At 41.7% G+C, this 18,027-nt stretch overlaps 1 protein-coding gene across 3 annotated transcripts in view; it reads right to left on the bottom strand.

Annotated features, from left to right (window-relative positions):
• PPARA (peroxisome proliferator activated receptor alpha) overlaps positions 1-18,027 on the bottom strand; it is a 61,335-nt gene that overhangs the window by 16,163 nt on the left and 27,145 nt on the right. For all 3 annotated transcript variants that reach the window (XM_019482260.2, XM_006269486.4, XM_014606371.3), the window contains 4 exons: positions 13,598-13,840; positions 8,066-8,226; positions 3,651-3,789; positions 1,493-1,695 (listed from right to left, as the gene is read on the bottom strand). In XM_019482260.2, coding sequence (XP_019337805.1) covers positions 1,493-1,695; positions 3,651-3,789; positions 8,066-8,226; positions 13,598-13,805 — 711 coding nt within the window. In that variant the 5' untranslated portion in view covers positions 13,806-13,840. The remainder of the gene's footprint in view (positions 1-1,492; positions 1,696-3,650; positions 3,790-8,065; positions 8,227-13,597; positions 13,841-18,027) is intronic.

Below are 18,027 nucleotides of genomic sequence, written 5' to 3'. Positions count from 1 at the left end.
CCCCACCCCTGGCTGCAGCGGCCCCGGGAGTGGCTGACACCAGCTGCCTGCAGCTGCTGGGCTGCACCGTACTCTGCCTGTCCCTCCCGCACCTGGGCTCTGCATGTCCCTACTCACCTCAGCTCCTTGGCTGTGCCATGCCGTGGTGCAGGCAGCTGGTGTTGGCTGCTCCTGGGGCTGCTCCAGCATGGGCTGGGGTGAGTGTGGACAAGTGGAACCCCTGGCAGTGCAGGGTGTGGCACTCACCCCAGTCCTGGCTGCAGTGGCTCCATGAGCAGCTGGCCCTGGGAGCAGCTGCCTGGGCTCTGCCTGTCCCCACTCACCTCTGCTCCCAGGCTGCACCGTGCCCTGTTGCAGGCAGCTGGCATCAGCCACTCCCGGGGCTGCTGCAGCAGGGGCTGGGGCGAGTGGGGACAGGCAGAGCCCTTGGCGTTCGTGGCATGGTGCAGCCCAGCGGCTACAGGCTGCTTTGTGCAGCCCTGGGAGCAGCACCCTTCCCCCTGCCCCTTTCCTAGTCCCAGCCTCGCTCCTTCCCTCCCTCACCGCCCTGGGAACCTATCCCTTTTTGTTACGTTGTAAAGTGGGTTCGCTTTAAGCGAATTTGATTTATGACCTGTTCTTCAGGAACACATGTACCGCATAAATCGAAGGAAACCTGTATATACAATTCCTATTTGTACTAATGAACATCAATACACAATGTTACTAATGTACATTAGCAATTACTATATTAATATGTTCATAGATTGTAAGGGGCTGGAAGGGACCTTGCAAGAACATCTGGTTCAGCTTCCTTCTTTTTGTTTTGTTATTTATTTATTTTTTACTTTTAATGATTTTGGGGGCTCAGCTTGAGATACTGAAGAAAGCCAGGCCTGGTCTTGAAGGAGCTTCTGAGCGTCAAGTCAGGCTCCCTTGAGGAGTCTCAAGCTGAGGACCCAAAATCATGAATCTCTCCCATTATTGTATTATATACTTATGCTCTGTAACTCTTGGCAAAGGCACAACTTCGCTGTGCCCTGAATTGACTACCTATAAAAATTCAGATATTTAAAGTATTTGATGAAGAGTTGTGGATGAAGAGTTGTAAAAAGGTGAAGCTTTATCATCATCATCTTTATTCTTAATTGGCAATATATTTACTTCCCCCAGTATTAAAACTAGTTTGAAGTCAAATATCACAGTTCATTTCTGCTCAATAGCAACTAATTTACTGTTCCCTGCCACTTTGAGTTACCAACTGTCCATCTAGCAATTTACTATAATCTGGGCTCTTTATTTTCCATTTACAAGGTAATTTTTTGTTACAGCTTCCACTATAGTGACCTTAGGTATCAAGAATCAGATTAACCAGATATTCTTTTTCTATCTTTTATGTCTATATTACACCCTTTATAACCCCAAATGATCTGCTTGAGAGTTCTCCAGCATTATAATGCAACATCTAGCTCTTGCATAGCAGCTCTACTACAAAAAAAGCAAAGAGACTTACTGGGTTGTTACTGGTCTTGCCTGCCAGAATGACTCTGGCTTTGACCTTGTTCATATTGAAATTTTTCAGGTAGGCCTCATAAATTTGCTTGGCAAGAGATTTAAGATCAGCCATTTCTGAATCTTCTACATAGTTTTCACCTGTTAGAATTTCAGCTTTCAATTTTGCCTTCTCTGACCTTGGCATTCGTCCAAAACGGATGGCTGATAGGAAAGATGCATATATCATGAATACAGAAACAACAATCAATGCTATTTTTATTTCTTGGTTACAAAGGTAAGGCTGTCATCTAGAAAGAGTAAGCGCTAGAAGTAGACCATAATCTATACTATAGTAAAGCCAGGAACAGACTAAAACCAAAGAGCCATTATCTAATTATCAAGGTATAAAGTGTCAAAAGAATTTGGCAAGTGCCTGATCTTGCAGCTGTGTGTTAGACATACTTTGAGGATGCTTATCAAATTAGGCCCCTCAGGAAACCCTGGTTATGCTTATGCTCTGCAAGGTAGTATTGTGAGGGGCAAATACAGTAGACTTGCTCAGAGCACACCTCACACATTCCACCTGGATCAGAAGCCTCACAAAATGAAGATGAAATTATTTTAGTTTTAAAATATTGTTGGAGAAGGATGCGATAATGGACATATTCATTCTATATGCAATAATCTAGTGGCTTGACTACACATTCATGGAGCAGGAGCCCTAGACATCAAATCCTGGGGCATTCAAATATGACATCCCCCAGAAGAGCATCCCACCACTAGGCTGTAAGGAAGAACATGCTGGCACATGTACAGTACTGCATTGACACAACTACACTACTTCTGGTTGGGAGCTAGCATGTAAGAAGTGGGCAAGGTGGGTCTCAGTATGGTGCTGTCATGTACCATGCAGACATATGTCCATACACCGATTCACTTAGGTTTAGGATCCTTATGGGGCTCAAGCGGAATCTAGCTGCTGAGCTACTCATACTTGGGTAGTTCTGGGCAGACACTGGAAACAGAGCTAATGATACCTAGCAGATTTTCAAAGTCAAACCAGAAGGCACGTAATGAGTGTCAGTGTCTCCAGGACTTGGTGATTATACAGGAGGGTTTAGTTTTTATGAATCAGTTTTATTCTTGGACAATTAAATGTGCCTAGAGTCCTGTTCTAAGTATTTAAGTCCTATTTTTATATCTAAAACCTAGCTCACTGTACAAGTGGAAGAGAATCTGTAACAGCAAAATACTGGACACCTGTAAACAAGAGAGTGAATACTTCAAGTACTAAGCATGTTAGTAAATACACCATCATAAATTACAGTCAAGAAATGATGCATATCATTTATGGTACAGTCGAATTGTTGGGTGCTTGAATTTACATACATACAAAATAAGCTCCAAAGTGCCAAAAGATATCTAATACGCATAACAGGATATAAATAAAGTAGGAAGATGTTTAAATATTGTTGTTGATAGTGGCAAAGTAAATACTCACATTTCAGATGTATGCTAAGTACTTAACTATAAATTTAATCCAACTTTGTGACAAAATAAAATTAAAATTTTGCTTATGTAAATATTTTAAGCTGAGAATTAAGAATGCTTTTCACTTCAATAAAATCTACTTACTGATGACGCTACTCATGAATACTGTAGAAAGGAAGTTGTTTTAGTGAACTTTCATTTGGTTGATCGAATTGAATTATATTTTAAAAGAGGAGTCTTGTAGAAACAAATACTTAATTCACCCTGAAATAAAAAATATTTCTTTTTTCCAATCAACTGCACTCACATGCCTCTTTTGGATTATTTATTTATTTATTTATAAATAGGAAGCCTATTTTAATAATTTCGGCAGAAAATATCCCTTAAATTTGTTCAAATACTGTGCACTCAAAATATGATTATTAAAAAAAAGGGGGGGGGGAAGGAACCCCCCCCCCCCTAAAATGAGGTTCTGATCCTATATCAGGGATGCAATTTTGCATCCATGTAATTCTTAGTGTAGGATCAGGGCTTATTGTAAATACACCATAAAATCTTGAGGTATTTATATATACTCAGTCAGTGTAAGCATAGAATTACACGCTAGTAAGTTACTCAACATGTCTGCTTTCAGAATTGAGCTCTTTGTTGTGACTAGCAAACAAATTAAGGGCACTCTTACCTACCATTATGTGACATTCCAACTGAAAGGCACTTCTGAAAACGACAGTATTGGCACTTATTACGATTTTTTTTCTGAATTTTGCAGCTGCGATCACATTTATCATAGGTGAGTTTCAGTCGAATCGTTCTCCTAAAAAAACCCTATTAAAAAGTTTGAGAGAACATTATATATTGTGAAAGAACATGAAGTAAGAAGTCCAATAAACTTTATCCATATAGCTCCATTTCTCTTTTCTATTATTCATAATAGTCACTGATAAAAATCAGATGAACATTAATCTGCATAAAAAAAGATATTTTTATAGTAAAGTCTGAACTATTAAAAAGACAGTTTTCTTATTTTGTTAAATGTAGTAATATACGACTGCAACCAAATTTACAGTTGATTTAGATAGAACGTGGTTCTACGTCTACTCCCTGCTTCCCAATCTTTTGTTGGTTAAAGGTCAAAAGGACCTTCAATGTAATTTTAAAGCAGTCTTTAAGGATCAAGAACTCCCATGCACTCTACCCTGCACTGTTTTACACAGTTATGTGCTGTTCCAGGTTTCTCTGTCAGGATGATACCCATCTACCATGTGTACACACACATACACACACCTCAACAGATGCAACAAGGATTCTCTCTTCCTAATTTCTGGGTGTGGGGACAAGGTGGATAAAAGACTAAAAGAAAAGCCAAGTATGACAAGGTAAGCATCTTATGAAAACCTGTAGGTAAACAGAGCTTACCATGGTATCTTCATATGGCAAATGCAATGCCAGTTTCATACTGAAACATCACAATAGTGTTGCGAAACAGTAAGACATCACATGCAATGCCAGGATGTCACAAAGTTCCATGTGTCTGCAATGACAACTTCTCATCATTTACATCTTGCACAAGCTTTTGTTTCATCTGTCACTTAGTTCCGCTGTGTCTGCTTTTCCCCCCAGAGGCCTGGAGAAAGGTACTGTGATACTTAAAAGCTCTTCTATGTCTATCGCAACCATGCAGTTGGTCCAATAAAAGATATCACAAGAGTTCTTGCCTCTTGCACATTTCCTGGACCATCACTGCAGCGTCGCCTCAGAACATTTATATCTTGATATTCTGACCCAAAAGGTTTTAAAGTTGAGTGAGGGTGAAAAAGATGCACATTCAAATGAGGCAAACAATGAGGCTAATGTTGCTAGTTCAACGTTAATGAGGCTAACGGAGAAGTCGCACATACTAGCTACAATAAGGAACTTGGGGAGGATCCCACACCTATATTATTTGCTCTGGAACTGGAATACTAACAAATTCTTTCTGCACCAGCTTCAGAAAAAACTGTTTCCACTAATTCCCCACTTTTCTAATCCAGCAACATTGTATATGCTCCACACTAGAATTCCCTACCATACTACACTTGCATTTGCAACCACAACAGATTGTACAAATCATCCATTTACTCATGTATAATAACTTAATTCAACAACCAACACTTCCTCCAACCCCTGATATAGCTATGGACATAATATGACAACCTCTTCAGGAGCCACCCAGAAGAGGATTTTTTTTTGATTTTTTTTTTAGAGAATTGCTCCAAACTTGTACTATAGCTACACTACATAGACGATATTTTCATCAATCTGGATTTGCACTAAAGGTTTAACAACTATCACCTTCAACTGAAGTATTTCGGGAATACTCTTATACCTACATCAGCTTCCTAGACATCACAATCTACATATGGGAGGGCACCCTATAAAGCACTACAGAAAACTCACAGACCACTTATATCAACAAACTAGCAATTGACCCAAACACACCAAAAACACAGTAATCTAGTCAAGCCCTCGGATACCACAGAATCTGCTTTGAGAAGAATACTTGTGACCCCAATCTTGCGAAACTGAAAACTGCCGTTACCAGCAAAAGTGCTCCAGCAGATAAACAGATCACATCTTTTGACGAGCCACCCCTCAGCAGGCTAGTACAATACAAGAAAACAAAACCCCATTGACCACGCACCCTTGATTCACACCTGCTACCCAACACTTGAACCTATAAGAAGGATCATCAAACAATTATAGCATGTTTTTAAAAAGGACCAGACCCTGAGAAAAATATTCCCAGCCTCAACAATAAGTGCAAGACTGGTCAACACATCTCTACTGTTACAACAATCAACACTCCCCACAACAAAGCCACCAGAATCCATGGATCATACATATATCATATTCTGGGATAGACACATCTCATCCAATGCAATAAATGTCCTCATGGCAAATGTAGGTGAAACCAAACAAAAACTATGAGAATGAATGATCACAGAAGAAAGATGAAGGCAATAAAACACAGGTAGGAGAACATTTTTCACAGGAAGAAAAAAGAAAAAGAAAATCACTGCCTGACTTCACAGTTCTTGTGGTCCAAGGAAATCTACCCAACACCTTTACAAGATGAGGATAGGAACAGAAATTCATCAGCCTACTGGACATTAAGTACCAGGGATTTAACAGACAATGACTTCATGGTCCACTGTAATCTACTTGATAACCTCTGCACTTCACAGGTAATAACAACCTTTCTGAACAATCTTGTTCCTCCTTTATCAGGTTTTTACCACATCTTCCTGCCTGTTAGCTACCTGATAATTTCTTTTATATCCTGTTTTTATTTACACATGGAGTGTTACGCAAATGTTTATTCCATCTGCTACTTAGCTCTTCTTTGTCCACTTCTCTCCCAGAGGCCTAAGAGGGTGCATCCAGATGACCCATCTGTGGCACTGTACGTACTGACATTCCCTGTACTGCTAGTTTGAACAGAGTGGGATTTTTGACCCTGGGAGATCCTGGGATCAAAAAACCCCATGCAGCACACATGGCAGCAGTGCGCTCTGCCTAAAACTGTAGCCTGCCTGGCTGCAGCCAGACTCCAGCTGCTGGCCAGGCTCCTTGCGGCAGGATTGCCATGACTGCAGCTCCCAGAGGCCCCCAGGCTGCTGGGGCCATAGGCACCAGCTCCGTGGGTGCTCTGGGGCTCAAGCACCCACCGCAAAAAAGGTGCTTAGCATTCACAGATCTGCTTGCAAATGTCATGCCCTCCCCACCTCCGCCCCCCCCAATAAAAAAAAAAAAACCCAACACAAACCTGCGCTTTACCAGAAAAAGTATTGCATGACTTTAATCTATAAAGCATCTATAAAGATCGGGTACTTTAGCAGGGCTTTTTGGCACTTTTATCTAACAGCTGATTCAATCAGTTATTAGATAGAAGTGCCCCAAAAAAGCCCCACTAAAGCCTTGATCTTTACAGATCCTGCAGAGCTGGGTAGAAATAATGTGCTGCCTCTTCCAGGCATGTGCAGGGTTTGGCACAGGAACACACCAAGTTAAAAGTAATGCCCTTTTTTTTTTTTTTTTTTTGATTTTAAGCCTGCAAGCACCCCCTGGCAAAAAGTCGGCACCTACAGCTGGAGCCAGCAAAGGTGCCGACCCCAGCCTCCCCTACCCCACCCGAGGCAACATATTGTGCACCAGAGCGTATGTGGCAGGGGTGTTCCCCGGGGACAAGCAGCAGTTGCATACACTGTGTCACTGCTGTTTGTCCCTGGAGAAACAAGTTCCCACTTGTGGATGATGAACAGACACCCAATGGGATCCAGGCCTGCCTCAACAATAGGGAGTACCCAGGATACCCAAAAGCTTGCCTATGTCTATCCTAACCATGTAGTTCATCCAATGAACAATATCACCACAAGAATGTTTGCCTCTGAACGTTTAAAAAAAATGAAAAAAAGATTTCACTCACCTTAGTCCTATCGTTAGAATTAGTTAGAAAAGATGTAATACTAAACAAATGTTAAAAAAAAAAAATCGAAATGCATAAAAAAAATATATAATTCTTGCTGGCACCATCCTATACTTAGAAGACTGAAAGTGAGCCTGTTTGTTTGTCTTCAAGGCTGTCTACTGGCTCCAAGCCTATCACAGGTACAATATACAATTCAGGAAGGATGTGGTAGAAATGAGGGATTCTGGATTTGTTAATGGGAAATATAAATGGAAGTGTAGCTAACTCATATGGTTCCTACAGCATAGTCTCAATACAAATAAAACAATAGTGGAGCAAATGTTTTTATTTCTGAGTAACAGTTCAAGTTATGATTAGATGCTAACATGAAGAGTCATTTTCACAAAAGCGCTACTTATCATCACCATCATAAATCACCTGAGCTTGATGATCTAGTATTAAAATAGGGTATCAAACTAAATGAATTCTTAAAAAGACCACAAAAGCACTTTTATGACTCAAATTATGTTTTCTTTTTACAGCTAAATGGATGCTAATTAGACATTTACAAAATAAATACATTTTCCTTCATATAACCCTGTAAATAAAAAAAAACCATGGTTTAGGCTCTTAAAAAGAAAGTGACAACTGTACCTTACAACCTTCACAAGCATGTACTCCGTAATGGTAGCCTGAGGCTTTATCCCCACAAATTCTACATTCAATGTTTAATGCTCCACTGGGTGATTCATCTACGCTACTTGGAACTGTGGCAAAATTAATGGATGAAGGACTTGATGCTGGTGAAAAGGTGTCTAAAAGAAAAAGGAACACTTCAGAAATACCACGCCACCAAAAAATCAATACCAATGCCACAATCAATATCAATACCAATGCCACATAGGAAAATGAGTTTTCTTGAAAAAAATTCCAAAATTATAGAATGCACTATTAAATTTTGCAATAATAAATGCATTTGAAAAATAATTCATGTTTCTATTAATAGTGCAAACAAATACAAAGCTTCAAAGTTATGTGCAGTTTAAATCAACTATGACCTTCATACAGGCAACTGTTAGCTGAAAATTTTGCAGATATTTTGCTAATTAAATGCACAAGAACCAGCACTTTTCTTAAATGGACTGTTCTAAATTAAATAAACCAAGCCCGAGGACCAGCTCCTGAAGGTCATATAACAATGCTCACATAGTCAATTGCCCACCCTTTCTCTGAAGTTGCAAACTGCTTATCCTGACATTGCATACATTGGTGATTGTGCCCTCATATAGCTCAATCAGTTCAGAGTCAAATCTACAGCTGTAGAAGGACAGATACATTTTCCTGGTTCAAACAAAAAACAATAAGCATATGCTAAAGTACATTGCTGTAAGTGAAACTTAAGTCCACCGAATATTCATGCGGTTACATACTTTGCTGAATTGGGGGTTCAAAATAAATGCAAGCTTCTAGTATCACTCCAAAGAGATACATTTACTAGGAGCAAAAGCAACCATGTTGCTACTAACAACTGTTAGAAATGGAGAATGGAAAAAAAATTAGGGTTGACATCCTAGATGATCTGGAAATATAAATCTTCACTGAATGCCCTGCCTCTGCAAATGCAACAACAATAAACACTGCATAATCACTTAGAATTAAATAAATACTGTATTTACTCAAATATAAGATGACTGTATATAAGACAACTCCCCAATAATTAGATTCTATATATGGAAAGTGTATACATTTGGTATAATTTTCCATGTATAGAATACAATTATTGGAGGTTTGCCTTGAATTCGTTCCCCTCCTACTGCTACAGAAGGGAAAGTCAATCGGGGGGGTCTTGCCCTTTGTTCTTTTCCCCAACTTCTTCCCCCTGCAGCCCCTTTCCTCCCTCCTTACTGCCAGACCCTGCTGGCTTTGAACATGTGGAAGTGAGGGGCAAATTTAAAGATATACCTGTAATAATTTGCATATAGTACCCATAGATTTTGTTCATCCAAAATTGATGCATTTTACCTTTTTTGAAAATTGCTGCAGGTTTTAGCATAGTTACTCTATAAACACTTTTAGGGCACAGACAGAAATGACATTTGTCACACAATCAGCCCCTTGAAATTGCTCTAAAGCCATGCCCAAACAGACGAACAGAGCTGCAGAACTCTCTGATTGTGTGACAAATTAACCCTCATTGTATGGGGGTTTAAATGAAACTTCTCCTAAGTGGAGCGATTTAATTTCTGGCTGCAGCTGCTGTCTCTGGATGGGAGGAGGAGTGGGCAGGGGAGGCAGGTTCGTTCTGGGGTTCTTGCAGGAGCTGGGAGCCGAGCAGCACTGGATCTCAGGAGTTCTCTGCTTCCCTGCACAGCCTGGGGCTGGCTGGGAACTGTCCAACTTCTGGGGCAAGTCCCAGCCAGCTCTGGGCTACATGGACAGTGCTCCACGCAACCCGGGGCAGGTCCCAGGCAGCTCCAGGCTGGGCAGGAAAGCTCTGATGGGCACAGCACTTGTCCCCTCGTGCATGGGGTGGGAGAACTCTGCAGCAGCAGCAGCAGCTGTCTCCCAGGCCTGGGTGCCTTGGGACCCCTCCCAATGTGTTGGTAGTAGGGCCACTTACGGTTCTTGACTGACTCATGGATTTTGAATTGATTTGGCTGATTTGGATTGGAACACGAAAAATTCTCATAAAAAAACCCCAAAACACAAGACAATAAGGGCCATGCGTTTTATAGTCATGCTCAGTGGGGGCTGCATTTAATCAGGTTCATAGTTGGTTTCCATTAGTGAGTACATGCTGCTTTTGGCAGCAGTTTAAAGATAGACAATGCATTTAATGAGGTTTCCTTGTATGCAAATGTAAGATAAGGGGGGGTGGGCTCATCTTGTATTTGAGTGAATACAGTTTCAACATCTCATTAAATAACACATTCCCCTTTGAACTAGTTCAAACAAACAAAATAAAACCCCAACAATCTACACATGAAGAAAATATTTTTTGAAGCCAGCGTATTTTCCTTTTAAATCCTGCAATTAGCAGCAGGCTACAGAATATTAGCAAATACATGTTTGTGTTATTTTAACAGAAACATTACAACATTCCTATGAATATAGGTCAATGACGATTATGCTGGAGAAAAACTGACTCAGAACTAAGAGTTTGTATTGCCAATGCTGTCAAGTGCAAGGGAATCAAAATCATGAATCATACAACCTATATTCATAAGATTTTTTTCCCCCTTAAAAAAAAAAAAAAAAAAAAAGTGTTCTTGCTTCCTTATATTTTCCTTCTATATTTTGAACATATAGGGTTCAGGTTTTCCATCATCCTCTCTGCAACCAGGAGGACTCACCCTCTACTCCTACCTCCCCAAAGTCAGGGGCTAATCCAAGTATCACAAGACTCGCAATAAAAAAGTTAACAGGAGTTGGCAGGACTGTGTTACAACCTCAGAGCCATTTAGGTCTCTGGTTTCAGCTAGAAGGTTCCTGTTTTATTTGGCCTCTTGAACTATTCCTCTATAGAAGTGTAAAGGCAAAGGGTGGGGGAGTTATTCGAGGCTGCACCTTTATGAAGATTAAGACTATTTTAAGCAAGATCTGTGATGAAGGACTCTAACCACAGAGATGCATCCTACAGCATAATCTTCCAGACTATCCCTTGGCACCCCCCTTATTTTATATTTGCATAAAATTGGCAGCACTGGGAGATGGGGGCTAGACAGACACTACAGAGCTATAACTGGGGTGCTGGTGGTGCAGCTACAACCCTGACTATGCCATTAGAAAATGATAGGTGGGGTTAAGCAAAGAGTGAGAGGCATTAAAGTGCATGCCATAGCCTTACCAAAAGCACTAAGATTCCGTTGTGAGCCAAGGGCAAGTAGAAGTCTGAATCAGAGGATAACAATTCACAATTATTTACTCCAGGCCTACAAGGAACTAGGGGTGGAGCCATTAAAAGCCTCCAGTTATCTGGACACCGATCCAGACACAAACCAGAGTCAGCCAGGAGCATAATAGGTTTTACATTCTTAAAATGTAAGGATATCCTCATTCCATACTGCAGCTTCCATTCTAGTAGTCAGACCTTTAAATTTATATAAGACAATGCCCATTTATTGGTTACACAAATCAGGACATGGATTAATATGCAATTAAGGCAGAAAGCTCAGAAATCTGACAAGCTTATATAAATTTCAGTTCTAAAAGTAACATTAGTTTTCTTCCTCTTCTCCAGAAGGGGATGCATGCTGTAGGGCTGAAGGGGAGGAGGTTTCCTTGATTTCTCCCATTGTCATACATAAAACAAACCTTGGAGCCAAAGAACTGAGAATCAATACCTATCTGTTGTAATAGTTCTCTCAGACATGTTTTCTATTTTCTTTTGAGCAACAACTTTTGAATAAGGATAGTTGGCTCGCTGCTTTTGCCTGGGAAGCCTGGCTTGGAGAAGGACACTGCGGATTGGTGGAACTTTTCCACCAATCAGGCAACAGTTGGAAGGGGCTTGCCCCACCTCTGCTCAGGGGGAAGGGGATTGGGGGGTTGCATGGAGTCCCTGGACTTGACTGAAGTCTGCGCTTTGTAGGTCTGGCAGCCTTCAGGGGCAGGGCCTCTGGTGTAAGTAAAAGCCCAGCGTGCTCAGCATGCTGGGCAGACACGGGGAGAGATGGCAAGGAGATAGTTTTTGGAGCTCCTATCATTGGGACCCTGCCTGAGCTTCCACGATGCACAGATCTGCGCCCGGTCCTCAGGCTCTGGAAGGTGCTCGAGGCAACTTGAGCCTGCGAACTTGGCTGCTCTAGTTAGCCCTGGCTCTAGGCTGGATAACCAGAGCCCTGCAGTGTGGCTCAGCATTAAACTAAAAGAGGCCCAGTGCCCAGAGCAGGGCTTGGGAAGGGGAAAGACCCCTGGTGTGAGGCTAAGGAACCAGAGCCAGTGAGGGCTCAGCTCCCATAGGAGCTCCCTGAGTGCCCAATGCAGGGCCCAGAGGGAAGAACCCTCAACTCAAGCCCAGTGGCTCCAGGAGGCCTGAGACAGGTGGGGACCCAGAGGCCAGATCAACAGCCCCCAGGGGAAGGACCATGAGTTACCAGGAACCTGGGTCCTGCAGGGGAGGCACCCCCAGATAGGGGACCCTTGGGGGAGGGGGACTAGGGTATAAAGACCCTATCTCATTTGAGGGACCAAGTGGTTGGAACCCAGATAGGGTGCGTCTAATATCTGGTATAGTTATGTTTCCTATTCGGTATCTATTGTTATTGTTGGTGTTATAAATAGTTGGGTGTATTCATTCTGTATAATGGGCTCTGTAAGGATATCTTTATTAGCTAACTCACTTGTGGTATAAAATTGCTGGATTGACTGTCCTGGGATCCACCACTCTTCTGGGCCTGAGGCACGGGTACTTACCTGAATGTCCTCCCTAGGGCCGACTTCCTCTTGCTAACAGACCTTTATATGTATATTTATATCTGTAATTATCTGTCTTAAAGAGTTTTATATATAATGCTGGTAACACAATAAATTGTATATAGTTAAGAATTTTGGACCTGCGCTAACTCTAAAGAGGAAAGAGGGATCTGCTCGAAATTCTGGCATCCCTCTCACAGCACCCACTCCTGTCTACCCATGCCATCCAAGTGAGAATAGGGCAAACCTTTGGGTGTACCTGGGTTACACTTACAAAGTGGACAGTAGTTCAGGTTTTGGTATTCTAGAGTCCAGAGTAGCAAGGATTTTATTATGTCACCATACATAGAAGCCAGGCAGACTGTAGTTCATGTGACTAATCCAAAGAAACAAATCAAGAAAAAAAATCCCTCATAACAAAGAATTACACAGTAGTTGCTAAGAAAATCTGAAAAGATATGTAGTTGCTGATCTACGGGTAAGGACAAATGTAAATTTTAGCTGCTTTAAAAGGAGAGGGAGAGTTGTTGCTCAATGGCCAGAGCATGTGTTACAGTCAAAATTATTCAAAACAATACAATATGTTTACATCCCCTTTTCACCTGTAAAACCAAATATTATATATTAAAATTCTGTATTACAAATCATAGTTCCGTAGATTAGGATACCTCTCACAAATATTAGATTGGTATTAGTTTTTAAGAACAACTTATAAACGGCACAAAAGATTTTTTTTCCCCAACATGAATATGAATCAAATAAAACTCTTACCTGTAATAACTGAGCCATCAGATCCTGGACCATTTCCTAAAGACTGGAATTCTGTTATGCTTAATGCTCCAGAACTGTCATCTCCTATAGATTGAGAGATGTCCTGTATGTTCTCCATGCCTTGTAGGAATTCTCCAGAAAATGGGCTTCCAAGATCCTCCTCCTCTAAGGGAGTAAGTGGACAAAGCTCCCTTTCTGTGTCTACCATTTTGGTCAGGCAGTTGTCACTTAATCTTCATTAGACTGTTAAAGAGAAAAAAATGCAGATGTATCTGGAATGCCATAAGATATTTGAAACTCTTTATAATGGAGTCAGTAGGTGTATCTACATGTGCACTTTACTGTGGAGTATGCTAATTAGCTCTGCAGTAAAGTATCACAGTCTAAATGTGTGCTGGTATTAGGGTGCAGTAAGTTAAATAACTCCACCGTAAGATAGTACTGTCCCCAACTGTACTATTTTACGGCAGAGGCAGCAACTACAATGAAATATACATATAGAGGCTGACTGCGGGTGCAAATTGTGCCCAGTTAGCCCAGCGAGCCAGGGCCAGCTTCCCAGCTCCTGCCAGCTGCTCCTGTGCCCAACATTTCTATCCAGAGCCTGGGGCTGACCCCCCATACCCTGCCAGCCCAGGGCTACTCTACTCCAACTCAAATTGCAGCGGTCCCAGGCACACATGTAGATGTTGCACACAGGAGCAGCTAAGTCTGGCTCAAACTGCCCCAGAGTTTATTGTGTAGCCTTAATAGCATGTGTAGATGCACCTAGTTACATGCAGTATGCAAACTTCAATGAATTGAGGACCTATACAAATACTTTTTCTTCAGAAGCATTACACAGAAGAAATGCTAACAAGATGGTAAAAATCCCTATAGCTTGAACACCTGAAAAATGGTGACAGCAAGATCTGTTTCTATTCCTTCCTTACCACGCTCTTGGAATTATCAAACTACAAAGGTAGCATATGCATGAACTTGAATTATTTTGGGTAAGATACACATAGGAATAAATAAAATCTAGAATAAGTATAAATCAGAACAGTTTACTTAGATATCCATGGCTATTGTCTGAGAAGTCTGAGGATGCAGACCAGATCATCTTTTTAGTGCATCCTGTGATACTGGAAAGATCAGAACTTTGCCTTCTAGTATAATCCTCAAGAAAATGAGCAAAATAACCCTTAGCGTAAACTGCTTAAATCAGATATATCAGCAGCAAGCATGCTCCAATGTCTAATTTAGAACATGCGTACTTTCTAAAGTTAGTTTTAATTTATCTACTGCATTCTAGCTTATGATTTAGGATATTGCTGTCTCTGAAGAAAGTGTGCCATCAGCAGTTTGAATAAGTGCACTGATTCTCAGGAAATTAGATAATTTTTTTTCACAAATTCTAATTTCTCTTTGTTGGACCTATCACAAAAAGGAATCAAATGTCAACTAATGCATAATGTTGTAACACATATCAAACAGCTCTTCTTTAAGGCAGAATCTATGCTTATAGCTACAATCTGTTCAACAGGTGCATGAATGCACATTGATGCAGATAAATACACATGCACATATAATATTAGTGACAGAGTAACAGTCAAAGCTAAGAGTTGATATTTGCCAATATACCACATACTTCTGACAGTTTATCATTAAACTTAAGATAAGAATTGTAGAAGGTGCCAGGGAGATTTTCACTAGAGCCATTCCTCCTGGGTTAGGGATAGAAGTTACACATAAACCAGTATAAGTGTTTGGAAAGCTGTCTGCTCCAGCCTAGCAGGGAGGAGTGCTCCACCAACCCCCCAGCTTCTGGCCTGGGCCACTGCAGGCATGCGGCTACATTTCCAGAATCAAAAGTGAATGTCTGTTTGCTTGCTTATTGGTTCAATCTATGCAGCTTAGACTAACCTGTGAATCAATTCAGCCTTGGGCTTTTTGACTGTCTGTACTTAGACCCACACAGTCAGTAGAAATTACCCAAATTGAAGTATCAGTAGATGAGGTAGGAACTGATGACAATCACACTACCATCTTGAAGGAGCTCAAATCTGAAATTGAGAAACTATCTACTATAGTATACAACCTAAAAGTAAACACAGCCTTGGTGCTGGAGAAATAGAGGGATTGCCATTTTAACTCTAATCTTTAAAAATGACTCCAGAAGTGACCTAAAACACTACAGGCCAGTGAATCTAATTTCTGTTCCTGGCAAACTGATAAAAGCAATATTTAAAAGAAAGGGCTGCTCATCATGTAAGTGCTGTAGAAAGATCAACATGGCTTTTTTAAAGGGAGGTCATGCCTCACCAACCCATTAGAGTTCTTTACATCAAATGCCATCTAATATATAATGTTGCAACACACCCCAAATAGCTCCTCTTTAGGGCAGAATCTACGCTCTTTGCAGGAGTCAACAAACATGTGGATCAGGGTGATCCAAATGATACAGTGTATCTGGGCTTTCAAAAAAAACCCTTTGACATCAAAGGCTCTTGGGATTAGAGGGGAGGTCCACCTGTTGATCAGAAACTGGCTTAAGGACATTAAAAAAAAAAGCATATAAAATAGTCAGTTTCCAGAACAAAACAAAGTAAACAGTGTGCCCCCCCACCCCGCCCCAGATTTATGTTAAAAGCAGTTCTAGTTAATAGTCATAAGTGAGCTGAAAGGGGGGTTAGTAAATAGTGAGTTTTCCAGGTCTGCAGATGACACAAAATTATTCAGAGTGGTAAAAGGCTAAGGTGAACTGTGAAGAACTACTGAAGGATTTTGCAAATCTGAGACAGTGGGCAACAAAATGGCAAATGAAATTCAAATATTGGTATGTGTAAAGTGAAACACATAAGAAAAAAACAACACAAAAATGCAGACATGATGACCAGCTCTACATTAATTGGCATCACATAGGAAAGAGATCTTGGAGTTGTTGTGTACAGTTTGCAAAAAATATCAATTCCGTGTTTCATAGATTCATAGATGTTAGGGTCGGAAGGGACCTCAATAGATCATCAAGTCCAACCCCCTGCATAAGCAGGAAAGAGTACTGGGTCTAGATGACCCCAGCTAGATACTCGTCTAACCTCCTCTTGAAGACCCCCAGGGTAGGGGAGAGCACCACCTCCCTTGGGAGCCTGTTCCAGACCTTGGCCACTCGAACTGTGAAGAAGTTCTTCCTTATGTCCAGTCTAAATCTGCTCTCTACTAGCTTGTGGCCATTGTTTCTTGTAACCCCCGGGGGCGCCTTGGTGAATAAATCCTCACCAATTCCCTTCTGTGCCCCCGTGATGAACTTATAGGCAGCCACAAGGTCGCCTCTCAACCTTCTCTTGCGGAGGCTGAAAAGGTCCAGTTTCTCTAGTCTCTCCTCGTAGAGCTTGTTCTGCAGGCCCTTGACCATACGAGCTGCCCTTCGCTGTACCCTCTCCAGGTTATCCGCATCCTTCTTGAAGTGTGGCGCCCAGAATTGCACGCAGTACTCCAACTGCGGTCTGACCAACGCCCTATAGAGGGGAAGTATCACCTCCCTGGACCTATTTGTCATGCATCTGCTGATACACGATAAAGTGCCATAGGCTTTTCTGATGGCTTCGTCACACTGCCGGCTCATGTTCATCTTGGAGTCCACTAGGACTCCAAGATCCCTTTCTACCTCTGTGCCACCCAGCAGGTCATTCCCTAGGCTGTAGGTGTGCTGGACATTTTTCCTCCCTAGGTGCAGCACTTTGCATTTCTCCTTGTTGAACTGCATCCTGTTGTTTTCTGCCCACTTGTCCAACCTATCCAGGTCTGCCTGCAGCTGTTCCCTGCCCTCTGGCGTGTCCACTTCTCCCCATAGCTTTGTGTCATCTGCAAACTTGGACAGAGTACATTTCACTCCCACGTCCAAGTCGCTGATGAAGACATTAAAGAGTATCGGTCCAAGGACCGAACCCTGCGGGACCCCACTGCCCACACCCTTCCAGGTCGAGACTGACCCATCTACCACGACTCTTTGGGTGCGACCCTCTAGCCAATTCGCCACCCACCGGACTGTGCAGTCATCCGCATCACAGCCTCTTAACCTGTTCACCAGTATGGGGTGGGATACTGTATCGAAGGCCTTCCTGAAGTCTAAGTATACGACATCCACCCCTCCTCCTGTGTCCAGGCGTTTCGTAACCTGGTCACAGAAAGTTTAGCAGTGGTCAAAAGGGCAAACCAAATATTAGGAATAAAGGACCTTTAAACAAAACTGAAAATATCACTATGGCCTTTATAAATCTGTGGTGCATCCACACCTTGAATACTGTGAGCAGCTTTGGGCTCCACAACTCAAAAAGGGGATAGCAGAACTAGAAAAAGGTACAGAAAAGAACAATAAGTATGCAGGTATAGGGAGGGGCTCCCCTATGAAGAAAGACTAAATACATTAGGACTTTCCAGCTTAGAAAACA

The sequence above is a fragment of the Alligator mississippiensis genome, chromosome 4 (genome assembly GCF_030867095.1).
Source record: "Alligator mississippiensis isolate rAllMis1 chromosome 4, rAllMis1, whole genome shotgun sequence".
Classification (NCBI taxonomy): domain Eukaryota; kingdom Metazoa; phylum Chordata; order Crocodylia; family Alligatoridae; genus Alligator; species Alligator mississippiensis.
This window is presented reverse-complemented; position numbering and strand designations above follow the sequence as displayed.